At 40.6% G+C, this 27,489-nt stretch overlaps 2 protein-coding genes across 2 annotated transcripts; both read right to left on the minus strand.

Moving 5' to 3' along the window:
* Window positions 1–67: 67 nt before the first annotated feature.
* LOC110526641 (tetraspanin-3) lies at window positions 68–7,354 on the minus strand. The gene is made up of 7 exons (XM_021607786.3): window positions 7,018–7,354; window positions 3,802–3,993; window positions 3,617–3,691; window positions 3,377–3,478; window positions 3,093–3,245; window positions 2,161–2,244; window positions 68–1,200 (listed from the first exon to the last, which is right to left on the minus strand). The coding sequence occupies exons 1-7, from the start codon at window positions 7,078–7,080 to the stop codon at window positions 1,108–1,110; spliced, it is 762 nt and encodes a 253-aa protein (XP_021463461.1). The 5' UTR covers window positions 7,081–7,354; the 3' UTR covers window positions 68–1,107.
* A 14,327-nt stretch (window positions 7,355–21,681) lies between these two features.
* Window positions 21,682–22,926, minus strand: LOC149983105 (bombesin-like). The gene is made up of 3 exons (XM_090239218.1): window positions 22,639–22,926; window positions 22,215–22,405; window positions 21,682–22,024 (listed from the first exon to the last, which is right to left on the minus strand). The coding sequence occupies exons 1-3, from the start codon at window positions 22,799–22,801 to the stop codon at window positions 21,968–21,970; spliced, it is 411 nt and encodes a 136-aa protein (XP_090095344.1). The 5' UTR covers window positions 22,802–22,926; the 3' UTR covers window positions 21,682–21,967.
* Window positions 22,927–27,489: the final 4,563 nt, after the last annotated feature.

Here is a 27,489-nt window from a genome sequence, read left to right on the forward strand (position 1 = left end):
TGAAGTTTCCTTAGTTTGGATACATTGAAAAGTGCTGCTTCAATTCATCAGTGAACAATAAAACATGTTTTAGTTTAAATTTAGGAGGTTTATTTCAATCAAAGTTCTTTCCTCTCCCCAATCTATTTACATGATTTTGTTTCACATTATTTTCTGCAATGCTACAAGTCTAAATATCAACTTCCGTTTGAAAAATAATACACAATGCCACAAAAACACAAAACAAAAGTGACTCCCTCAGTCCCAGACCCAATTCTTTGGTGGTTTATATCAAATTCCCAGGCAGGGTTGAATCTCAATTGTATTCCTCATGTCCTCCCTCCTCAGCTTCTCAATGCACAGATCTGAGGTTTCTCCACTTGGATCTTCTCCTCCAATGCATTTTAAAAGGGAGGCAAGGAGAGAGGACAAGGGACTCAAGAAAATACAATTGAGATTCACCCCTTCCCTTTCATACTTGGTATTAGAATGTGTGTGTCAGAAAACACCTACATATGTACCAACTTGTAACACAAAGCTCTATCTACACATGGGTCTTAGGTAACACTGGTAAAGTACCTCTACACTACATATGAATGGAGACTGGAGATGGGTTGACTGACTCACAATTTAGTGGTAAACTACAGGGTCCCTCATAGATAAAGGTACTAATATTCACATGATTAAATATTCCTTAAATACCTCCAGAGCTCTAGTCATAGGGCAAAATGACAGGAGACAGGAGTACATTCCACATATTGCACTGAGCAGTAGTTATCATCCATTGTGCCCCAAAAGGGAAAAGAAAATAGACAAGGCTGTATTTCTTGAGCTAAAAGAAAAACAATATCAATTCACCATTTAACAACTTTGGCCTTAGGCGTTCCATAGTGTCTAAAAAACAACAACATTTAAAATTAATATAAAGTTACAAAGCATGTTCAATAAATAATTATTTTCACAGATCCCCCCTCCCCCATCACCAGTGTATACCCAATAGTTATCCTGTGCAAGGTGTGCATGAGCTTACTACTGCTGAAAACTACAAATTGTGGACATGTCAGGTGAGGCTTCTTTTCTTCATTCTTATTGGTGGAGCCCTTGGTGCGGGCGGGGCCTGTGTCCTCCTCATGCGTAGGTTGCGCCAGTGACCAGTAGCTCATAGGCCGGGTCATGCCCCCTCCTGCACAGCACCACACAGGCACACAGCATCCCCAGCATCTACGGGCAGATGGAGGAGTACAACAGTATGCATAGTTAGCATTATCATCACCGCTGCACCCAGAATAAAATTTCACGTGCACTGGCCAGCTACTGAGTCTTGTTGTGAAAGACTAGAATTTCCAGGAGTCCTGCTCCTAGAGCGACAGTAGTGCAGGGTTTCTGTCCCAGCCTTGTGCCATGCCATCACACGTGATTCGATAAATTGAAGAGAACTTGGTGTGTGAAGTGAAGTTCTTCGAATGAAGGAGAACAAAATGGAGAACCAGAAGAATCATACCTACAAAAAAGGTAGAAATAAAACACAGGTCGAGGCACTCTAGTCTTCATTAACCGGGTACATTGAGCATTAACACCTGCACAATGTGACACATGCCTTCATCAGGGCTGGTTTTTAAATGCTCTTCATGCCTGGAGAATAAAGGCTCTCTATATTAAAACCCACCAGAGTGCTTCAACCTCGAGTGTTCTACCACTTTACTCCTTTTTGGTGGATATGTTTCTTCCTGATCTCCCCCATCCCAGAGGTAACCGTGGCTGTTTGGGATACCTGAAGCGTTCTACATTGTTATGACTCATGAGACTGCATTTGAACATGCATTTCATAATTACTATACATCCAGTGACTCCACAAATACATCAAGTTATCCTCATAAGGAGAAGGGAAGTGACTGGTCAGCAGAACTCATGTTGTGATGTCCCCGTAAGGTAGTGTTGAAACATTGAAAAAGTAATTTGACACAATCAGGTCAGCTTCTCAGCAGCAGCCGACTAGGCTAGAGACTCCCACTGCAGGAGGACATTACTGCAGCTCTAGTTAACATGCACCTGGTACACATGGTTCAGATGTTATTACAGAAGGACTCAAATATGGGCCTAGGAACAGTGGGTTAACTGCCCTGTTCAGGGGAAGAACGACAGATTTTTACCTTGTCGGCTCGGGGATTCAATCTTGTTTACCTGTATTGCAGCGAAGGTCAGAGCAGCCCAAATGACATACATCATGATTTCTTTCAGCTTTTTCACAACAAGAGCTTCACAGCCCTAGAGGAAAAAAGACAAATATTAAAAACGTGTGTGTATGTCAGTATTTTCTTTAGGAAAGACATGTGCGAGTCGAATGTCCAATCAAATCAAATAGATTCCCATTTGAATGCCGTCATGTGTTACGTAATGGTGTTCTAGGAGTCCCCACTGACAATTCATTGACACCACATGCAAGTGACTACAATAAATATGCAAGGAGAAATGAGGGCCTATGAAGTGAACGTTGGCTCCTTGCACAATATCCTGTTTCAGTGTTAATTTAAAAATAAATTCTGTGCCTCCATCCTTGGTACAGTAGCTAGTTAGCTATCTAGCTAACTTGATTTGCACGGTATCCAGCATTTGTAAGCTACTTGACTAGGCATTAGATTAGGAGGAAGAGGGAAGCAAAATGACTTAATCTAAATATTCCTCCTTGGTGGACATCTGTAAATTCTCTTTAAAATACAGTGAACACTTTTCAGACTCACAGGTGCAGGAAACCTTGTGGGCCGGTACCAGTTGATACAATGCTGTAAGTTCGCTAGTGAGAGCGCAATATCAAGACAACCAGGCATAGTAGAGATATGATGCGATTGAAAGACAACCTGAACCAATCACCATTCATAGCCAATTGGATTTGTTATAAATGCCATTTAGCTGACACTTTTATCCAAAGTGACTTACAGTCATGCGTGCATACATTTTACGTTGATGTGGTCCTGGGATTCAAACCCACTACCTTGGTGTTACAAGCGCCATGCTCTACCAACTGAGCTACAAAGGTCCAATTATAGACCATATTTATTTTCATTGGGCTATTTACCAGTTAAAGGAAACTCTTGGGTGTGCGTGTTCTCTCTTACCTCTGGGTAGAGGTCACCAGGCCGGCTCATGGTTCCAGTACAGTTGCTGATGTTGGGTTTACAGCAGCTGACTGGAACACTGTTGTTTCTGGACTCCTTGAACCAGCGAGTATTCCTCCAGTCAGAGTAGTTGTGAATGCCACAGCAGTGGAGCTATGACGGGGGAGAGGGTAGGAGAGAGATGGGGAGAGAGAGAGACTGCTGTAGGCACCTGCAAACTCACCTATAGTCATATTTTTTTGTTAACATGTCAGGAGAAATAAATCCAGTGGTGTTGTTCTCACCTGTCTCTGCACATAGTCGATGGCTCGGCTGGGGGCATCTGTGTTGGTGCCATTGTATTCATCATACACCTTCTGAATGGAGTGGTTCACCTGATCTTCCACCTGAGTACAAGCAACAACGTCAATGTCATCTGTGTAAGAATTGTAACATTCATATTCAATTCTAACAAACTGCATTCCCATTCACCCTTTTCTATTGCTTTTGTGTGATAAGACACTAGACAGTAGGCCAATACTAACCCTAGCTCTGTAGATATAGCCAATAACAACCACAACAACTTCTGTGACAAACACCAGCAGGAGAATGACAGCAAACTGCAAAGAGAAGAGATATGATCAATTCAATATCTAGTCCAAAGATAAGAAATTACATTTACTTGCATTATACAAATTACATTTGTATCCATGTGCATTTCAATACTTACAGCTGTTAGTCCGCAGGAGCTTTCCCGTATTGTGGCACAGCATCCAATCAGCCCAATGATAAACAGCAGAGTCCCGACTGCTATTATAATGGACGCTGGGATCAAGGTGTACACATCCTCAAAGAAGTGGTCATAGTCATCATATGTGATGAACACATAGGCTCCAATGTAACACAGAATTCCAGCTGCAGCCTAGAGAGAGGGCAGTGAGAGGGAGACAGAGCAAGAGAAAGAGTGTGGCATGTAACATCCAAAGTTTTTTGGCTTATCAGAAAGAAACCCCAATATTGTGTGCAGACAGACATGGCTTTATGTGTGTTTGTTAAAACAATGTTGGTATGTGGTCACTGGCTAGCTGCTGGTGTGTAGCAAGGGTATACTCAGTTTCACTAAAAACTTGCACAAAATATACCCTTGCCATAACTTGTCCTCTTAAGTCCGTGAATTTAGACATATGCCATTTTTGTGATAAAGTGTGACTCTGAAGTGAGTTAAGTAATTACATTTTTTTTTTCATTAATATGACCCATGTATTTACAATGAGGTAATATCTTATTCAAATAAAAAAACTACTTGAAATCTATCCCTAAATGCAATATATATTTTTATTTGAAATCCAATATTTTATAAAATATCTACAATTAGTCAATATTTAAAAAAAACAATATATTGTAACCCCTGACATTCTATTTAATTTGAGGTACTTTAACATTTAAAACTGTTGTCACTGGCAATTCATGTATAGATAGCGATTTTTATTTCTTGTTTATTATTTTACTTTAATGCTATTTTATGTTTCTTCAGAGAAATATACATGTGTAGTGATGTCCTATGTTTTTTGCTATTATATTACAATTGGGAAAAAAATAAAATAAAAGGGAATCCTCAGTCATGTAAAGTTAAGCTAAGTGAACATTGCAGCACACTATTACCAAGCACTATCAGATGTGTCTGGCTGCCGGACCCCACTTCTATCTGGAATTTTATTCCTCATCATGTCTTCTCTACTTTTGGTGGCCTTAACTTCATGTTGTTTTGCAATTATAATATTGACAAAGTTCCAGTGAAACTTTCTGCTTTTCATCGGCAGGTTCTCTTGTCATGGTCCTTAATTTATAAACACAATGTTTCTCCACACAGATATTATATATGGAATAATTGGGATATATTGTATAAAAATAACTCTGTTTTTAGAATATTGGTTCCGAAATAATATCCTATTGGTGAGCCAACTGGTAAATGCAGAGGGTCTTTTACTCAGTTATAAAGAATTCTTATCACTTTACAAGGTCCCTGTAACACCTAAAGATTTTGCAATTGTTTTAGATGCCATTCCCTCAGGTGTTGCTATGTTATTCAGGAACATGTCAAGACCTGACCCTCAGAGCCTACCTTCTGTTGACCCTGTTGACTCATCAGTAGGAAAGATTTGTTTCTCTTTTGGTCCATTCAACAACAGAGCGATACGAACCTTGTTTCAGCAGGATGTTGTATCTATCTATACCTTATGTCATGCCTTATTGGAATGGATTTATTGATAATATCTGTTGGGAAAAAAGTTTGGATGTTGCCACACACATCTACACCTACTTGTTAACAAAATTAAGGAAGTTTCCTTTAAAATTATTCATAAATATTATCCTGCCAACCACTATATGAAAAAGTTTAAGGAAAACATCAACTCAAATTGCTCCTTTTGTAATGACCACCCACCCAAACAGCATCTTTTTTGGCATTGTATGCATGTAAGAAAACTGTGGCAAGACATCAGTAGGTTTATAATTGAACACATTTATGAAGATTTTACACTATTGTGGAGAGATATACTGTTTGGATTCTTTACATACAATAGAAATAAGCAGAATCATTTTTATGTAATTAATTTCATTATTCTTTTGGCCAAATTTCATATACACAAATGTAAATTTACAAACAGAAAACCACATTTTCGTACCCTACAAAAATAAATTGAACTGTATTTTAAGACAGTTAAATGCTCTACTAACAAAAAAAGCTGTTAGAATTGTAAGTATATGCATGTCCCTTTAGGCCCTTGTGTAATTGTAATGTGATATTGTACCCCCAAGCTCGATTGTTTATTGTTTGTAATCTATGTATGCTTGTTTTCCCTCATGTGCTTTATGTATTGATTTGAAATTAATAAAAAAATTAAATTAAAAAAAAGTCTGGCTGCCGGACTCCTTGCTCCGGCCAAACTCTACGACCGTTAATTTCTTCTCGGTAATTAAAAGTATATCGCGAACGACAGAGCAGCGTAATAATTTAGTGTTAGTCGTCAGGCTACTATCAGATGAGATTGGGTGAGAGGTTAGGCCTAAACAATATGAAATACTAACTTGTTAAAACACTGATACTGCAATGAAATGTCGGGGACATCGGCGCATGGCGGCTAGGCGTTAGCTAGCAGGCTAGCTAGGTTTCTCACAGTGATACCAAATATGTTTGTCATTGTTCTCTGTGGTGATACGTTTTCTGCTAAACTGACTGGCACAAACTACAATCGTGCATATAGTCTTACCTACCGTTATGCACTCTTACATTAAATATCGCTAGTTTTCATGCAACCAATTGCAGCAGTAAATATCAGACGGTTAGCTAGCTAAAAGCTAGAGCTAACAACAATGGAAAAAGCCTGTCCAGCGCTAGCCAGCAGATCCGACACGCTTGCTCACAGCTGCATTAGTCTCTGACACCGCGAAACCGGCCCGGGATATGACTCGTTAAATGTACTTTAATCCATAGATGGGAAATGCGTTGTACTCTGAATTGTCACATTTCCCAACTGTTACACTGAGAAGATTGTATAATTAAAACTAGTAGTGGTTCTCTTCCTCAAGTTAGCTAGCATGTGGCAACAGCAGCCATTTACGGAAAGTGTCGTATATACAGGAATGCTGTCCTATCCACTAACGGGTCGGATCTGCTGGCTACTTGTCCTTGTTCTACTCGTGCTTGCAATAACAGCAAAGTATACATTTCAGAAATAATGTATATTTTAATAAACAACCTAGACAAGATGGTTGGAAAGCTCCACATATTCATTTTGTAGATAATTAACGTGAGCTAGCTAATGTTAGCAGACGCCTCTCTTTGCTGCAGCTAACGTTAGCAATTTCTGTTGCGTACTGTAATTAATCCCAACCTTGACTACCTAGCGTCAAATACATGTTTTGAAACAAGTTCGTGATATTTTACCCAGAATATTAGATTCAGAAACACCAGGACTGTCTTTGATGAAGTAATCCCACACTGGCCCATGGTTGCGCTGGAATCCAAATATGTTACTGGAATTTCGGATGGATCATGGATGTTATGATAATAAAATGGCTGTCCTGTCCGTTCTTATTATACCTCAGTGCAGTGGTAGGTTCTGCCCCACTGCCTTCTTCTTCTTCTACAAAATCGCCAAAAGAGCGGATATGTCACGTGTGCAGATGAGATCGTCAAAACAACCCGACGGTAAACTTCTTCTGTGGGGTTTATCGACGGATGGCATCCACTGTTATGGGTCATTACTGCCACCTACTGCACTGAAGTGTGAGGGAGAGGAATCCTACATAAATCCTACCTGCCAGCCCTGTTTCTCCAATAAAAAATAAAAACAATTATACTGTATCTAATGTTTAAAAAAATGGTGCTGACAGAGAGGGCTGCATCACTTCTAGTCCTTAGGAAATGTTGTAGTATTTTGTTTTTTTGTTTTATTTCTTAATTTGTTAGCTCAGAAAATCTTGTGTTATTACATACAGCCAGGAAGAACTATAAGATATCATAGCGGCATCAATTTACCAGCACCACGACCAAGAATACAACTTTCCCGAAGCGGACCCTTTGTACGAACTACCCAGGGAATTTGAGCTGATTCCAGAGGCTGACCCAAAACAACGCCGCCAGAGAAGAGGTAGACGGAGCGATCCTCTGGTCAGACTTCGGAGACGCGCACACCACCCACCGCTTCCAAGTATATTACTCACTAATGTCCAGTCTCTAGATAATAAGGTAGATTACATTAGGGCAAGGGTTGCTTTCCAGCGAGACATCAGGGATTGTAACATACTCTGTTTCACAGAAACATGGCTTTCTTGGGATATGCTGTAGGAGTCGATAATGCCACCTGGATTCTTTGTACGTCACGCCGACGGGAATAAACATCTCTCCGGGAAGAAGAAGGGCGGGGGTGTGTTTCATGATTCGTGGTGTAATTGTAACAACATACAGGAATTCATACAGGAATTCAAGTCCTTTCGTTCACCTGACCTAGAATTCTACTCTAACTTCCGCAATGTATACAAGGCCCTCCCCCGCCCTCCTTTTGGCAAATCTGACCACGACTCCATTTTGCTGCTCCCTTCCTTTAGGCAAAAACTCAAACAGGATGTACCTGTGTTAAGAACTATTCAACACTGGTCTGACCAATCGGAAACCACTCTTCAAGATTGTTTTGATCATGCAGACTTGGACATGTTACGTACGGGTGGCCTCAGAGAATAATATCAACCTATATGCTGAGTCGGTGAGTGAGTTTATAAGGAAGTGTATAGGAGATGTTGTACCCACTGTGACTATTGAAAACCTACCCTAACCAGAAACCGTGGATAGATGGCAGAATTTGCGCAAAACTGAAAGCACGAACCACCGCATTTAACCATGACTAGGATTATAGCCAAAAACAGTGTAGTTATTCCCTCCACAAGGTATCAAACAAGCAAAATGTCAGTTTAGAGACAAAGTGCAGTCACAATTCAACAGCTCAGACACAAGATGTATGTGGCAGGGTCTACAGACAATCGTGACCTACAAAAACAAAACCAGCCATGTCACGGACACCGACGTCTTACTTCCAGAAACTAAACACCTTCTTTGCCCTCTTTGAGGATAATACAGTGCCACTGATACGGCCCGCTACCAAGGACTGTGGGCTCTGCTTCTCCGTGGCCAACGTGAGTAAGACATTTAAACGTGTTAACCCTTGCAAGGCTGCCGCCCCAGATGGCATGACTAGCCGCGTCCTCAGAGCATGTGCAGACCAGCTGGCTGGTGTGTTTACGGCCATATTCAATCTCTCCCTATCCCAGTCTGCTGTCCCCACATGCTTCAAGATGCCCACCATTGTTCCTGTACCCAAGTAAGCAAAGGTAACTGAACTAAATTACTATCGCCCCGTAGCACTCACTTCTGCCATTATGAAGTGCTTTGAGAGGCTAGTCAAGGATCATATGACCTCCACCTTATCTGTCACCCTAAACCCACTTCAATTTGCATACCGCACCAATAGGTCCACTGACGATGCAATTGCCATAACACTGCACACTGCCCTAACCCATTTGGACAAGTAAGAAAGCTGTTCATTGACTGTAGCTCAGCATTCAACACCATAGTACCCTCCAAGCTCATCATTAAGCTAGAGGCCCTTGGGTCTCAACTCCACCCTGTGCAATTGGGTCCTGGACTTCCTGACGGGCCGCCCCCAGGTGGTGAAGGTAGGAAAGAACATCTCCACTTCGCTGATCCTCAACACTGGGGCCCCACAAAGGTGCGTGCTCAGCCCCCTCCTTACTCCTTGTTCACCAATGACTGCGTTGCCTCCAACTCAATCATCAAGTTTGCAGATGACACAACAGTACTAGGCTTGATTACAAACAACACCGAGACAGCCAACAGGGAGGTGAGGGCACTCGGAGTGTGGTGTTAGCAAAACAACCTCTCACTCAACGTCAACAAAACAAAAGAGGTGATCATGGACTTCAGGAAACAGCAGAGGGAGCACCTCCCCTATCCTCATCGACGGGACAGCAGTGGAGAAGGTTGAAAGTTAAGTTCCTTGGCATACACATCACGGACAAACTGAAGTGGTACACCCACACAGACAGTATGGTGAGCAAGGCACAACAGTGCCTCTTCATCCTCAGGAGGCTGAAGAAATTTAGCTTGTCACCTTAAACCCTCAAACTTTTACAGATGCACAATTGAGAGCATCCTGTCGGGCTGCATCGCCGCCTGGTACGGCAACTGCACCTCCCACAACCGCAAGTCTCTCCAGAGGGTGGTGCGCATCACCGGGGGAAAACTACCTGCCCTCCAGGACACCTACAGCACCCGATGTCACAGGAAGGCCAAAAAGATCATCAAGAACAACAACCACCTGAGCCACTGTCTGTTCACCCCGCTATCATCCAGAAGGCGAGGTCAGTACAGGTGCATCAAAGCTGGGACCGAGAGACTGAAAAACAGCTTCTATCTCAAGGCCACCAGACTGTTAAACAGCCGTCATCAACACAGAGGCTACTGCTTACATACAGACTTGAAATAATTGGCCACTTTAATAAATGGATCACTGGTCACTTTAATAATGTTTACATATCTTGCATTACTCACACCTCATATGTACAGCAGTATATACTGTGTTTTATACCATCTATTGCATCTTGGCTATGCCGCTCTGTCATTGCTCATCCGTATATTTATATGTACAGTTGAAGTCGGAAGTTTATATACACCTTAGACGCATACATTTAAACTCAGTTTCACAATTCCTATTATTTAATCCTACTAAAAAATTCCCTGTCTTGGTTCAGTTAGGATCACCACTCTATTTAATGTGAAATGTCAAAATAATAGTAGAAAGAATTATTTATTTCAGCTTTTATTTCTTTCATCATATTCCCAGTGGGTCAGAAGTTTACATACACTCAATTAGTATTTGGTAACATTACCTTTAAATTGTTTAACTTGGGTCAAACATTTCGGGTAGCCTTCCACAAGCTTCCAACAATAAGTTGGGTGAATTTTGGCCCATTCCTCCTGACAGAGCTGGTGTAACGGAGTCAGGATTGTAGGTCTCATTGATCGCACACGCCTTTTCAGTTCTGCCCACACATTTTCTATAGGATTGAGGTCAGGGCTTTGTGATGGCCACTCCAACACCTTGACTTTGTCGTCCTTAAGCCATTTTGCCACAACTTTGAAAGTGTGCTTGGGGTCATTGTCCATTTGGAAGACACATTTGCGACCAAGCTTTAACTTCCTGACTGATGTCTTGTGATGTTGCTTCAATATATCCACATAATTTTCCGTCCTCATGATGCCATCTGTTTTGTGAAGAGCACCAGTCCCTCCTGCAGCAAAACACCCCCACAACATGATGCTGTCACCACAGTGCTTCACGGTTGGGATGGTGTTATTCTGCTTGCAAGCCTCCCCCTTTTCCCTCCAAACATAACGATGGATGATCATTATGGCCAAACAGTTCTATTTTTGTTTCATCAGACCAGAGGACATTTCTCCAAAAAGTACAATCTTTGTCCCCATGTGCAGTTGCAAACTGTAGTCTGGCTTTTATGGCGGTTTAGGAGCAGTGGCTTCTTCCTTGCTGAGCGGCTTTTCAGGTTGTGTCGATATAGGACTAATTTTACTGTGGATATAGATACCGGCTGTGTGGTGACATGGTGTTTATACTTGCGTACTATTGTTTGTAAAGATGAACGTGGTACCTTCAGGCATTTGGAAATTGCTCCCAAAGATGAACCAGGCTTGTGGAGGTCTACAATTTTTTTTCTGAGGTCTTGGCTGATTTCTTTTGATTTTCCCATGATGTCAAGCAAAGAGGCACTGAGTTTGAAGGTAGGCCTTGAAATACATCCACAGGAACACCTCCAATTGACTCAAATAATGTCAATTAGCCAATCAGAAGCTTCTAAAGCCATGACATCCTTTTCTGGAATTTTCCAAGCTGATTAAAGGCACAGTCAACATAGTGTAGGTAAACTTCTGACCCACTGGAATTGTGATACAGTGAATTATAAGTGAAATAATCTGTAAAGGATTGTTGGAAAAATTAATTGTGTCATGCACAAAGTAGATGTCCTAACCGACTTGCCAAAACTATAGTTTGTTAACAAGAAATTTGTGGAGTGGTTGAAAACGAGTTTTAATGACTCCAACCTAAGTGTATGTAAACTTCCGACTTCAACTGTACTTATTCTTATTCCATCCCTTTACTTAGATTTGTGTGTATTCGGTAGTTGTTGTAGAATTGTTAGATTACTTGTTAGATATTTCTGCACTGTCGGAACTAGAAGCACAAGCATTTTGCAACACTCACAAAAACATCTGCTAACCATGTGTCCAGTAACCATGTGACCAGTAACATTTGATTTGATTTGATGATGTTCTACTTAGTATGCTCATTAAACTCAATTCCTGTGTCCCCCTCTACCTCATACTGGATCTGTCTCTTTTCCCTTTCATACTGCCCACACTATATCAACACATGCACCCCTGTCTGTTTCCTGGCAAAAATCACACCTTCCTGTTGGATGCTGTCTTATGCAATCAGCTGTGTCCATCTTGAAGCAGGTGCGGACACTAGACTGGGATAAAGGAGAGATTGAATGTATCCGTAAACAGCCAGCTGGTCTACTCATGCTCTGAGTGCGCGGCTAGGGATGCCATCTTGGCCGGCAGCCTTGCGAGGGTTAACTCGCTTAAACGTTTTACTCACGTCGGCCACAGAGAACGAGAGCCCACAGTCCTTGGGAGCGGGCTGCATCGGTGGCACTGTGTTATCGTCAAAGCGGACGAAGAAGGTGTTTAGCTTGTCTGAGAGCAAGACGTCGGTGTGGCTGGTAATCCGTGTTTGTCTGTAGATCCTGCCACATACGTCTCCTGTCTGAGCCGTTGAATTGCGACTCCACTTTGTCTCTGTACTGACGTTTGCCTGTTTGATTGCCTTATGGAGGGAATAACTACCCACCACCCAAAGCTCATGTTCCCAGCATGCCTGTAGCATCCCTTTCACAGGATGAGACACCCCATGTCCCTGTAGGTTGAGCCAATCGTTAATTGCCAGCTGCTGTCTCCTAATCTGTAATGGCATCTCCCTCATCTCCACCTGACACTGGGGAGGTCCAAAACACCCAACTACATATTCTGAGTCCTAGTGCCTGTATGACATCTTTTCAGTGAGGTCCGGGTTCCCGAACCATATGCTCAAAGTCTATTACAGATGGAATCAATGCAACATACATGGTCCTCAGTGAGGAATACACAGCCCCCCATTCCATCCCTGTCAGACAGCGCATCACATTTAGCACCTTCTTACACTTTCCCACCACTCTCTCAATGTGTTCTGCCCAGGTCAGTCTAATGTCAAAGTATACCCCAAGGAACCTAAAGACCCCCACACTCTCCAGTTCTCTCCCGTACAACCTCATCTCCCACTTTCTTCCTGGTAAAGAACATTGTCTGAGTTTCTCTACAGAGAACCAGAATCCCCACAGTAATGCCCACCGCTCTACCTCATCAATTTCTTCCTGTACTTTCCTGACTATGTATGGTACATATCGTCCCCCTTTTACTGCTTACTCACTGCCTATCAATTGTTAAACCCTCATTTATGGTAGCTATTAGTATAGGCCTTGTATGTGTGTACTATGTACAGTGTGTGTGTGTGTGTGTGTCATATTTTGTGTTTGATTGATATATTTTGATAATTAAAAGCTACTAGGCATGTTGGAGTTAATTGAAACTAATCTGTCATCTATACATTGTATCAATTCATAATGATACAGTAGCCCTAAGGAGCCATCATCTGCAAATAAAGACCTCCCAATATCCAGCAGTACCTGCAGACAGTAAACTGTTGGATACTGTATCATTATGAATTGATACAATGTATAACTTGTTTTGTTAAAACAGATGACAGATTTGTTTCAATTAACTCCAACATGCCTAGTAGCTTTTAATTATCAAAATATATCAATCAAACACAAAATATGACACACATACACACACACTGTACATAGTACACACATACAAGGCCTATACTAATAGCTACCATAAATGAGGGTTTAAAAATTGATAGGCAGTGAGTAAGCAGTAAAAGATTAGAAAAACAGACAGGAAAATGATAATTCATACCAGAAGGTGGCAGTATAACCCCTCAGTTGTTAGCTTTGACTTGCATCAGTTTCTGCACAATAGGAGACAAAATATTGATGCACACACACACAAAGCTCCTGTGAGAGGATTCCCATTGTCTTTCTCAGATCCACTGGGGGTTTATGTGTTGATTATATTCAAACGGTTAAAACCACATACCGGTATGGTCTCGTGAGTTTGCATTATAAAACGGATTAATTACCTCTACCTGACAGCCAACATCAAGGGTTTGAAATTAGACAGATGAATGAATACCTTAGGGTCTACATTATCTCTGAGGACGTGGGCTATAGCCCTTGCCTAATGCCTTTCCTTTATTGAGCTATTAAATGCTACCTAGATCCATCTATCAGTCAGCCATAGGTATTATAAGCTGGGAGCCAAATGCATTTGTGCATCATGATAACAAGTCTCTAACTTTCACCAAGAGTTTCATTGGTATTCAGAGCAAATTCTTTCTTTTTTTATCCGTTTAGGGCGGGAAATCTTGACCTATCTAACAAGACAAACTGTTACTATTTCACTCAAATTGTCCAGGAATATGCTATAATCTTTGTTTTACAAACATACATTTGAACCAGGAACAATTGTTGTTATATTGGAATCAGTTACTCATCATACTGATGTCACAAACAGAAGTGTAATGATTCATTCTCTCTCACCATCAGCATTGCAATGGCTTGACCTGTTCCTTCAGTATAATTTTATTGTGGGGGTAATTTAAACCATTCAGAAGAGGGTTAACACACACTAACAAGTTTAGGTAGTTTGTGGTGCTGGGAGTTACTGCCCCAAAATACATTTAATCCATTTCATATCTCCCTGTAAATTTAGAAAAACAAAACATCTGCCAACCCAACGTTGCAAAATTATGATTTCCTCAAAACAACTCCAAAAGCAAATAAAATTGGCTTCATACAGGATATCTTTGAGTCATCTATATGAATGTGATATCTGTGTCACTATCAAATGATATAAGGATATGGTTTACTTTCTTAATAAAGAAGCTGTCCACCCAATCAACATTAGTGCGTTAATGAGAGAAAATGACTGCTTCCTTGGCTGTCTGTCTGCCTGTTGCCCTCCTCATCATTAACCTGGTTAATATCCTATCAGCCTCCAGCTAGACATGTCAGCAGATGTGTATGTGACTGTTAGAGGAGACAGATCACTGTGTATCTTCTACCACGCAAGGAAGGCAAAACTGGGACTTGTGTATTGGAGTGAGTGGGAAGCAAGGAAAGGCCATTGAGATGACAAATTCAATCTCTCTTCCCCAAGGAGAGAAGGAGCATATGTCAGTGGAGATCTAGTGTTGGGGGCCGGCGGGCTGGACTAGCACGTCATACTCTAACTGGGGATGCCGCCTACTACTTACTCAATGACCAACACTGAAAACATTACAGTCATGTCCTTCTTAGGGCTCAGACACACCAATAGCGTTTGCTGGCCGAGAGTACTTAACACCTCGGAACGTAATTTGCGAACGCAGTGCGCACGGATGTTACCTGTGGAACCGCTTGAAAAATGACGGCAGTCAGACGTCTACAGTGGTTGGTCAAAACACAGCGCGCGGGACGATCGGCAGACAAACCCTAGATACAGATTTGGTGCGATGTGTGCGAGGCTGCGAGCTATTAGTCACGGAAAGACAATTACATTTCGATTCAATCAACTGTTCATTGCGAAATACAATTAAGACTATGATATGATGTGCTACACTGTAGCCTATACATGGGTGGGTGTTACCTCATCTGACCATTCAAACTGTTGATTGTTTGTTTATTTATTTACTGTATCCACAAATGACATCAAGATGACAATTTGAGATTTAGCATATCATTCTGAAGAGACAGCCTAATTAAATGTAAAAGCATTTCCCCAGAGGTGTCATGCATGTACATAGGCTAGTTGAGGGGCCACTGATTATAGCCAAATTCAATATCGCAGAATGAATGCTGTGTAGGAGAATGTATTCCTCCTACTCCATACTGACATACTGACGGTGTATCTGGGAGCTATGCAAGGCTAATAATAATAACACTATGCAACACATGTTACGCACAAGGGTGCGTTCTGAGCCCTCCTGTACTCCTTGTTCACCCACGACTGCGTGGCCACGCACGCCTCCAACTCAATCATCAAGTTTGCGGACGACACAATAGTGGTAGGCTTGATTACCAATAACGACGAGACAGCCTACAGGGTGGAGGTGAGGGCCCTCGGAGTGTGGTGTCAGGAAAATAACCTCACACTCAACGTCAACAAAACTAAGGAGATGATTGTGGACTTCAGGAAACAGCAGAGGGAACACCCCCCTATCCACATCGATGGAACAGTAGTCGAGAGGGTAGTAAGTTTTAAGTTCCTTTGCGTACACATCACAGACAAACTGAATTGGTCCACCCACACAGACAGCATTGTGAAGAAGGCGCAGCAGCGCCTCTTCAACCTCAGGTGGCTGAAGAAATTCAGCTTGTCACCAAAAGCACTCACAAACTTCTACAGATGCACAATCGAGAGCATCCTGTCGGGATGTATCACCGCCTGGTACGGCAACTGCTCCGCCCACAACCGTAAGGCTCTCCAGAGGGTAGTGAGGTCCGCACAACGCATCGCCGGGGGCAAACTACCTGCCCTCCAGGACACCGACACCACCCGATGTCACAGGAAGGCCACTAAGATCATCAAGGACAACAACCACCCGAGCCACTGCCTGTTCACCCCGCTATCATCCAGAAGGCGAGGTCAGTACAGGTGCATCAAAGCTGGGACCGAGAGACTGAAAAACAGCTTCTATCTCAAGGCCATCAGACTGTTAAACAGCCACCACTAAAATTGAGTGGCTGCTGCCAACACACTGACTCAACTCCAGCCACTTTAATAATGGGAATTGATGTAAAATATATCACTAGCCACTTTAAACAATGCTACTTAATATAATGTTTACTTACCCTACATTACTCATCTCATATGTCTACGTATATACTGTACTCTATATCATCTACTGCATCTTTATGTAATACATGTATCACTAGCCACTTTAAACTATGCCACTTTGTTTACATACTCATCTCATATGTATATACTGTACTCGATACCATCTACTGCATCTTGCCTATGCCGTTCTGTACCATCACTCATTCACATATCTTTATGTACATATTCTTTATCCCTTTACACTTGTGTGTATAATGTAGTAGTTTTGGAATGGTTAGTTAGATTACTCGTTGGTTATTACTGCATTGTCGGAACTAGAAGCACAAGCATTTCGCTACACTCGCATTAACATCTGCTAACCATGTGTATGTGACAAATCAAATTTGATTTGATTTGATTTGATGTATAAATATGGTAATATCAATGTGTAATCTACATGTATAAAATATATAATGTATACTTGTGTGTCATATATTTAAGCAATAAGGCCTGAGGAGGTGTGGTATAGGGCCAATATACTATGGCTAAGGGCTGTTCTTATGCACGTCACAACGAAGAGTGCCTGGATACAGCCCATAGCCATGGTATATTGGCCACACCACAAACCCCAAGGTGCCTTATTGCTATTATAAACTGATTACCAAAGTAATTAGACCAGTACAAATAAATGTTATGTCATACCCGCAGTATACAGTATATGGTCTGATATACCACGGGTGTCAGCCAATCAGCATTCAGGGCTCAAACCACCCAGTTTATAAACAGTAATTGCAACTGGGAAACTTTAATCAGAAAACATTTGAAGAGGAACAATCATAAATCAACCACATGAGACAACAATGTGAGAAGAGGTGTTAGTGTATTAGAACTACACAGCTGTAAGTAATCAAGACCCAGAGGGACAAATACATTCATGCTGTGTGAACAGAACACAAGGACAATACCTAATACACTTAATTAAAAAACATCCTAATCTAATCAATCATCTAACCTCTATTATACAGAGACCTCTTTTGACTGGGTTGTATGAATGCTTTTCAGACATTGGGTGCTGAGGATATGGCATTTATTTGTGACATAGGAGGTCACCTAACATAATGATTTAAAAAATGAAGAGTTCAAACATCAGACAGTACAGACCAGGGTAGGGGTCCATTCCAGTCAATTCAGGAAATACTCTGAAATTCCCATTTTAATGCTTTTCAATTAGAAAAATATGGAATTGGGATTTGGTTTACTTTCTGAATTGACTGGAATGTAAATGGTATTGACCCCAACCCTGGTTACAGAGCAGTGGATAGATAACTGACAAATACAGAGGCAAAACAATAGAACATCAGACATCAGACATGAGGGAGGAGTCAGACAGGTGAGGACACAAATACATCAGAGAGAACATCATTGGGTTATTTAAAAGGAATCCTAAACAGGTGTGTTCTCAGCTGTGTTTTTGAGCGTGAACAGAACGTTTGAAGTGGGTCTGAACTGAAGTGGCAGATGTATGGTGGGAGTGAGCAGACCCTGGGTGCAGACCTTACTGAATGATCAAGCACCCATAGTGTGAGATGGGGAAATGTGGCTATTGGCCACCATTTGTTCCTAACATCTACATGTATTAGATGCTGTGTGCGGTAAATGTCCATAAAACTACTTAAACCCCACACTGTCAGTTTACAGGAACCTGGATAGAGCCCCCACTTGTCACAAACCGGCTCGAAGTCCATAACAAAAAGGGAGACAATGTGGAGATAAGGAATAGCAAACATATTTATTAACTGAAGTAACGTAAATACAATTAACAATGGTGTGTGTAGTCAGTAATCAGTAGTGTAAGTGAGTGGTTGCGTGCATAAATGTGATAATGAGGGGTGTTGAAAGGTGCCAAAGCAAACAAACAAAACGGACACAACCAAAATCTAACAGTGTGTCTGCATGGAGAGAGTCTCCTTAATGAATGGGGAAGAGGTATATTTATCCCGGGACACACCCGGGCCCAGGTGTGTCCCATGTTGCTAACGACCCTCCCAGCTCCGCCCGCCAACATCCTAATAAGGAAAACAAGAGCAAAGGGAAAGAATATGGCAGACATAGTGGGAGGGTCATCACACAGTGTTCTGCCATGGCCGGTGAAGAGCCCAGATCTCAATCCCATTGAGCACGTCTGGAACCTGTTGGATCGGAGGGTGAGGGCTAGGGCCATTCTCCCCAGAAATGTCCGGGAACTTGCAGGTGCCTTGGTGGAAGAGTGAGGTAACATCTCACAGCAAGAACGGGCAAATCTGGTGCAGTCCATGAGGAGGAGATGCACTGTAGTACTTAATGCAGCTGGTGGCCACACCATATACTGACTGTTATTTTTGACACATAATTCCATTTCTGTTAGTCACATGTCCGTGGAACTTGTTCAGTTTATGTCTCAGTTGTTGAATCTTGTTATGTTCATACAAATATTTATACATGTTAAGTTTGCTGAAAATAAACGCAGTTGACAGTGAGAGGATGTTTCTTTTTTTGCTGAGTTTACATTGAGTCAGCCTTCATATGTACAGTGTAAGCCCTGTTTGTTTGTGAATGATGTATCTGTTAGCAAAGTTGAATGTATTACATGTCAACGGGCCACACTCTAGTAAATGTTTCATTATAGACGTATAGAGTTTCAGTCAAGTAAGCTACACAGAACAAATAACAGTTTGGAAAAATGTGATACCCTGCCTACAGGAACTGTCATGACTGGCAGAACATATTGGTAAATGTCATTGAAATACAGTGGGCTAATGTTATTGATTCAGTTTATAATACAATGGATTGTCTCGGGGTAATAAAGGTGAAATATATTACATTGCCATTATTGATTGAGAAGGCCAGAGATCATCCCTTCATGCAAAAAAAGGCAGATAATAAAAAATGAGTTGGATAATAAGAGATTGAATACTTAGAGACTGGACGATACTGAGAGAAATGGTGAATGTGAGTACCATATTGATTTTTTTCAGTTTGAAGACAAGATTTAAACATTAAATCATGAATATACATTATTTATGTAAGGCGCCCACATGTAGTGTTTATGTAAGTAAGTGTTGCTTGCTTCAACTTGGTTTTTAGTACACACTTGTTATATTTCCTCACATAAAAAGCAAGTTAGTTTCTCTCACTCACGCTGTGAGTACAATCTGTTGATTTCTCAGTCCTGCTATAGCCTGAGGAAAAGTGAAGCTTCTCTTCCCTGGCTGACTAAAGTAATCTGGTATAGGCCCCTATGGAATATCAGTCAATATCAGTGTTAAAGGGGGCAGAAACTGACAGAATTAATATCTATCCACTTGTACTGTTTTGTGCATTTTTAATAAACCCTGTTTCCACAACATAATGGGATTTCAATTCTCAAGGACAGAATCAAAACGTTTATTTATTAGTCAGAGCATTATGGTGATAATGTGATTTATTCTATTCTCAAGTACAGAATCTTTGTATTAAAATAAAAAAGTTATTTATCAGTCAGATCAATTTGGAGTTTTCTCTCTGTTTCTTCAATTAAAGCCTCAGGAGACAAACACATGAGAATGTAGTCAATTAGTAGACTAGTCTTCCAGTCAACAAGTAGTAATGAGATGATTTTAAGTGAAGAATGGGTCTTGTTCACATCTCTCTGTGTTATTAAATACCTTTATTGGTCTTCTGAAGTGCCTGTTGATATCATGCCTGGAATTTCACATTTTGGAATGATTATTACGATGGTATGCTGCGTTCCCCTTAGTTTTTGGTCTGTGTAGGCTATGATGTGTGTAGGCTACGAGGGGACGAGGCATTATTTTTGTCAGGTAAACTAAAGGATTCCGTTCTTACAATTCCCTGGAGTATTTAAAAAAATATAAAAAAATGCACCTTTATTTAACCAGGTAGGCTAGTTGAGAACAAGTTCTCATTCGCAACTGCGACCTGGCCAAGATAAAGCAAAGAAGTTTGACACATACAACAACACAGAGTTACACATGGAGTAAACAAACATACAGTCAATGAAACAGTAGACAAAGTCTATATACAGTGTGTGCAAAGGAGGTAGGATAAGGGAGGTAAGGCAATAAATAGGCCATGGTGACTAAGTAATTATAATATAGCAATTAAACACTGGAATGGTAGATGTGCAGAAGATGAATGTGCAAGTAGAGATACTGGGGTGCAAAGGAGCAAGATAAATAAATAAATACAGTATGGGGATGAGGTAGTTTGGGTGGGCTATTTACAGATGGGCTATGTACAGGTGCAGTGATCTGTGAGATGCTCTGACAGCTGGTGCTTAAAGCTAGTGAGGGAGATATGGGTCTCCAGCTTCAGTGATTTTTGTAGTTCGTTCCAGTCATTGGCAGCAGAGAACTGGACGAAAAGGCAGCCAAAGGAAGAATTGGCTTTGGGGGTGACCAGTGAAATATACCTGCTGGTGCAAGTGCTACGGGTGGGTGCTGCTATGGTGACTAGTGAGCTGAGATAAGGCGGGGCTTTACCTAGCAGAGACTTGTAGATGACCTGGAGCCAGTGGGTTTGGCGACGAGTATGAAGCGAGGGCCAGCCAACGAGAGCGTACAGGTCGCAGTGGTGGGTAGTACATGAGGCTTTGGTGACAAAACGGATGGCACTGTGATAGACTGCATCCAATTTGTTGAGTAGAGTGTTAGAGGCTATTTTGTAAATGACATCGCCGAAGTCAAGGATCGGTAGGATGGTCAGTTTTACGAGGGTATGTTTGGCAGCATGAGTGAAGTTAGATGTAATTTTGGATTGGAGATGTTTAATATGAGTCTGGAAGGAGAGTTTACAGTCTAACCAGACACGTAGGTATTTGTAGTTGTCCACGTATTCTAAGTCAGAACCGTCCAGTATACAGGACTTACACTCTGCAACCCTGATAAATTGTTCATACCTCAAGTATGAAAACCTTACCTCTTCCTTTTTGGAACCTTTTAATAATTTCATGTACAGTAAATGTCAAAGAATTTGAAAATATTTGTTTTTATTGAATATAAATAATTTAATATCAACAATACAACGCAGCACATCCTCAAAACGATAAATACACATGTACATTTGATTCACCCTTCATTTCAGATCCAGTGACATTGCAAATAGCATTTTGGTCAACTGTAAACTGAACAGACATGTTACAATCATGTTAAAGCATATGAGATTTGATTCCATATTGACCAAAACCTTTATAGACATAGACTGGATGACTTCATCTTGGTTATAAGGAACATTATGATAGACTTCTGCATCACTTTCTGTTGTTTTGAATGTAGCTCTCTAATATCTTCATCAACAATCCAGTCTCCTATGGGATATTAAGAGAATGCCATTAAATAATGCAGTAGACATGTATTTTCTACTGCACAGTTAAATCTCTTGTCAGACCGGTTAAGATAATGCCATTAAACAATGCAATTTTGACACAAGATAGTCTCATTATAAATTGTATAGATAAATCTATGGTCATATAGAGGTTGGTGTTGTTGATAGCTCACCTGGTTTTTAGAGCGGTTCTCTGTGTCATCTCTGAGTTGGGCTTGCAACGCGACCCTCAGCACATCTTGGAAGAGATTTCCCATCCCGTTCTGCTCCGGACTCAAGGCGACCTCGAACGCATCAACAGACTGTCCATCGGGAGACTGGAGCAGAGGGCTATCCATGACACTCTTCTTGCCCATAAAATGACCTTGGAGGTAAGAGAAAGTTATATTTTGGTCATTTGATTCTCAAGTGAAATGAAATATTTCCTAACATGTTGAAAGTCTATATTTTGAAAGAGTAAAAATAGCTTTCTGTGATAAGAGTTAACTTAATACATTGTTTTAATTAGGAATAAAAAATATATAATTGCCAGATTTTACTTTCACAATTGTATGCTGTGTTGTAGATGAGATTGAGAATAGCCTTCGCATGCCTTACCTGTTGCCCAAAGATTCCCTCTTTGATTAACTTTAATTTTCGCAACTTTATTTCCAAGTTCGGTTAAATCAAAACTCACTGAAGTGGTTACAGAAATGTAAGAAAAAAGCACAAGGTAGGTAAAAAAACCAAGTTGGCAAACGTTCAAAAAAAATCCGGACATCTCTACGGAAGAAATGGGCTATAGAACTCTCCTCCTGGACGCAAAATTTCCAAATGGCAATAGAAGCGCAGTTATTCGTGACAGACTTTCAAACCCAATCTGATGCTGCATTTATACCATGCTGATCTGGGTGGGCTCTCTTGCGTGACACCGACACGAAGTCAGGGGAATTTTATGCAGAGCAATTCACAAGCATGGTTGTTGACCAAACCCAAACTGTCAGTCATTCTCACAGTTTATATCGGTCACAACGTAATGCTTCGTGCGTAATCTTTTAATCTATAAATTATATTTGCGTAAATTACGGGCGATTAGCTCGAACAATAGGTGGCTTTAACATAGCCTATCAGTGTCAACAGCTATGTGGAAACATGTCAATGATTTCATAATGAAGTAGTCTATAGTAAACTCAATTAAGGGCACTGCAGGGGTTTAGAAGACTAATCTATAGATGAATAGGCCTATTTTGGAGAACTCTGCAATGCAACTATTGAAGTGGTTGATCATATTACAGACGGTTTTATCAGTCCGCTAATACAGCACTGGTAAAGGCACTACTTTTTTGGATAAAAAAAATAATCTTTAAAACAACAACATTTTATTCATATTTTTGTATTATTCAGATGTTTCTGGGGGTCATGCAGCAGCTCTACTAATGTGTATTATCAACAGAGAAGTCAGTATTAGCCCCTTGAGATAAATGTAAATCTTAGGAGAAATGATTGGACGTGTAAATTAGGTCCATTATCAGTTCTGCCCACAACATATCCCTTCAGCTTTCCTTACATCATGGATGCATGGCAGGAAATTCAGGCCAACAAATTGGATGCATCACAAATGGAACCCTATACATCGTGCACTACTTTTGACCAGAGCACTATGGGCTATGTAGGGAATAGGGTGCCATTTGGGATGCAAACATTATTTCCTGCCAAGACACCCCCAAGGCCTTAGTTCCACATGAGTAGCCTGACATTTGGCTGTCAGTTGTGGCACACAGGCAGTCGTGGTCACTGGACCGGGGACTCAGTCCCGCGGACCTCAGCCTCCGGTCTTAGGACAGGAGGGCTTGGACCCCAAATGGCACCCTATTCCCTATGTAGTGCAGTAATTTTGACCAGGGCCCGTAGTGTACTGATCAAAAGTAGTGCACTATGGAACCGGGTGCCCTTTGAGATGCAGAAGAGGACTTGCTGATTCTCACCCTAGAATTAAATCTGTTGAGACAGTGTCCTTTTTGACACTTCGGGGTGCTAACTGGGAAGTTAAGTAAGAGAACTAGGCCTACTACTTGGTATTGTCCCCTGTCTAACCTTTGACATCCAAGACTCCAGTCACGCTGTTCCTTCATTTAGCTTGGGTGCCGTGGGTTTGTGTGACAGAAATTAGGATATTATGAATGGACTATCAAGACAACCAAGTGCATTGGTGAAGGAGTTTGATGCAAGAGAGACAAAGTACGTTCAGACATTTGGGGCCGATTCTCAGGGCAAAGATTAAGCCTAGTTCTGGAATAAAAGCATGGTCAATGTAAAATCTCCATGAAATCCAATCAAATTGTATTAGTCACATGCGCCGAATACAACAGGTGTAAACTTAACCATGAAAATGTTAATTTACGAGCCATTTTCAATAACACAAAGGGATTAAAATTACAAATTGCTTCATTGTCCAGGACTAAACTTAATCTGTGACCGGGAAACTGTCTCTTAATAAATGAAATTACCTTGACAAGGACAATACTTGAAAGGTTGATTGAGGTCTATGGTCGAGCTGGACTCGACTCGCATGGAAGCCATGAATTTGAAGGGCTCAAGGATTAGAGGTTATTTCATCTTAAAGTGCCTGAAGGATGTGTGAAGTACCTACAGACTGAGTCAATGCAGGTAATTCCCTAGAGACCTGGAAAGTGTTGGTGTCCCCCAAACATACCTGATTAACCTTTTGATGGGGATTAGACTATGTTGGAGGGATTTCCAGTATTCTATATAAAGACATATAGGATTCACCATTAGATAAATTAGAACCGGTATAAGCAAACCACATCTAGACTGCATGTCCTTATAAGATTGTCTGAATGTGAAGTAAAACAACTTGCAGTAACTGCTGTGCTTTAAAATCCCAGTCTACCACCATCAAACCTTCTATCACTCTACATTAGCAACATCCTCCAGAAATTCAAGATGATTTTAAGACTGTGACCACCCACGGTTAATTAGAATTTTAACTCATACCATCAGGGAAACAATCAAATGAAGACTGAGCAAAATATGCCTTGATATCTGTTAATAAATAATGTATCAAATATGGTTGTATTTATTGTATTATTGTGTAACAATTTTAACGGTGTGGGAGGAATACTGTTTGGCCGCGTCTCAAGAATATTTGGATGCTGTACAGTGTTTATTGAATAAGGCCCTTTGTCAGGGTGCGTCCCAAAGCTTTAAAACTCTTGATTTGAAGAGGCAAATATTTATCCTTCATAGTAACTTTGTTTATTCTTAGTTCTTCCTCCCCACCATGAGAGCATATACAGTGTCTTCAGACCGTATTCACACTCACACCGTATTCACATTCACACCATACTTTGTTGTGTTACAGCCTGAATGATAAAAAATGGATACAATTTAGATTTTGCATCACATACCCCATAATGTCAAAGTGGAATTATGCTTTTAGACATTGTTACAAATTCATAAAAAATGTAATTCTGAAATATCTTGAGTCAATAATAATTCAATCATTTTGTTATGTATGGCAAGCCTAAATAAATTCAGGAGTAAAACTTTGCTTAACAAGTCACATAATAAGTTGCATGGACTCACTCTGTGCGTAATAATAGTGTTTAACATGTTTTTTTTAATGACTACCTCATATCTGTACCCTCATATATAATTATCTGTAAGGCCCCTCAGTCGAGCAGTGAATTTCAAACACAGATTCAACCACAAAGACAAGGGAGGTTTTCCAATGCCTTGCAAAGGGCACCTATTGGTAGATGGGTAAAAATAACAAAAGCAGACATTGAAAATCCCTTTCAGCATGGTCACGTTATGAATTGCACTTTGGATGGTGTATCAATACACCCAGTCACTACAAAGATACAGGCGTACTTCCTAACTCAGTTGCTGGAGAGGAAACGACTCAGGGATTTCACCATAAGGCCCATGGTAACTTTAAAACAGTTACAGAGTTTAATGGCTGTGAAAGGAGAAAACTGAGGATGAATCGACAACATTGTAGTTACTCCACAATACTAACCTAAATGACAGAGTGAAAATAATGCAGTCTGCACAGGGAGTTTGTTTAGGATAAAAATAAACAGAATAGAGCTAAGCACAGGCAACATCCTAGAGGAAAACCTGGTTCACTCTGCTTTCCAACAGATACCGGGAGACAAATTCACCTTTCAGCGGGACAATAATGTAAAACACAAGGCCATTGAATTAAAGTTGCTTACCAAGATGCCATTGAATGTTCCTGAGAGACCTAGTTACAGTTTTTACTTAAATCGACTTGAACAACTATGGCAAGACTTGAAAATGTCTGTCTAGCTATGATCAACAACCAACTAGACAGAGCTTGAAGAATTAAAAATAAAATAAAGTGCAAATATTGTACAATCCAAGTGTGCAAAGCTCTTAGAGACTTTCCCAGAAAGACTCACAGCTGTAATCGCTGCCAAAGGTGACTAACATATATGGACTCAGGGGTGTGAACACTTATGTAAATGAAACATTTCTGTTTTTTTTTTTTTTTCAATAAATGTGCAAACATTTTTTTAAACATGTTTTCTCTTTGTCATTATGGTATTATTGTGTGTTCAGGCTGTAATACAACAAAATGTGTAAGGGGTATGAAAACTTTCGGAAGGCACTGTATGTCAAAAGGGCAAACATCGGTTCAGAATATTGTAAAAAAAAAAAAAGAGTAGTGTATATACAGTGGGGCAAAAAAGTATTTAGTCAGCCACCAATTGTGCAAGTTCTCCCACTTAAAAAGATGAGAGAGGCCTGTAATTTTCCAGAATCCAGAAAATCACATTGTAGGATTTTTAATGAATTTATTTGCAAATTATGATGGAAAATAAGTATTTGGTCACCTACAAACAAGCAAGATTTCTGGCTCTCACAGACCTGTAACTTCTTCTTTAAGAGGCTCCTCTGTCCTCCACTTGTTATCTGTATTAATGGCACCTGTTTGAACTTGTTATCAGTATAAAATACACCTGTCCACAACCTCAAACAGTCACACTCGTAACTCCACTATGGCCAAGACCAAAGAGCTGTCAAAGGACACCAGAAACAAAATTGTAGACCTGCACCAGGCTGGGAAGACTGAATATGCAATAGGTAAGCAGCTTGGTTTGAAGAAATCAACTGTGGGAGCAATTATTAGGAAATGGAAGACATACAAGACCACTGATAATCTCACTGATAATTGCCCCTCTGTGTGTGTGTGTGTGTGTGTATATATATATATATATATATATATATATACACACACACACATGTATATACCAGTCAAAAGTTTGGACACACCTACTCATTCAAGGGTGTTTTTTAGTTTGAACTATTTTCTACATTTTAAAATAATAGTGAAGACATCAAAACTATGAAAAAACACATATGTAGTAACCAAAAAAGTGTTAAACAAATCCAAATGATTTTATATTTGAAGTTCTCAAA

This window comes from Oncorhynchus mykiss, chromosome 6, assembly GCF_057628025.1.
Source record: "Oncorhynchus mykiss isolate SJ-2025 chromosome 6, ASM5762802v1, whole genome shotgun sequence".
Classification (NCBI taxonomy): Eukaryota; Metazoa; Chordata; class Actinopteri; order Salmoniformes; family Salmonidae; genus Oncorhynchus; species Oncorhynchus mykiss.

Bases quoted from the DNA above. Each gene is read 5' to 3' on its own strand.
- LOC110526641 (XM_021607786.3), bottom strand. From the start codon at position 7,080: ATGGGCCAGTGTGGGATTACTTCATCAAAGACAGTCCTGGTGTTTCTG. The intron at 3,246-3,376 runs GTGAGAACAACA...CCCCCGTCATAG, and splicing joins TCGACTATGTGCAGAGACAG to CTCCACTGCTGTGGCATTCA. The intron at 2,245-3,092 runs GTAAGAGAGAAC...TTTTTCCTCTAG, and splicing joins CTGGTGACCTCTACCCAGAG to GGCTGTGAAGCTCTTGTTGT.
- LOC149983105 (XM_090239218.1), bottom strand. From the start codon at position 22,801: ATGTCCGGATTTTTTTTGAACGTTTGCCAACTTGGTTTTTTTACCTAC. The intron at 22,406-22,638 runs GTAAGGCATGCG...CTTACCTCCAAG, and splicing joins AGGGAATCTTTGGGCAACAG to GTCATTTTATGGGCAAGAAG. The intron at 22,025-22,214 runs GTGAGCTATCAA...AATATCCCATAG, and splicing joins AGAACCGCTCTAAAAACCAG to GAGACTGGATTGTTGATGAA.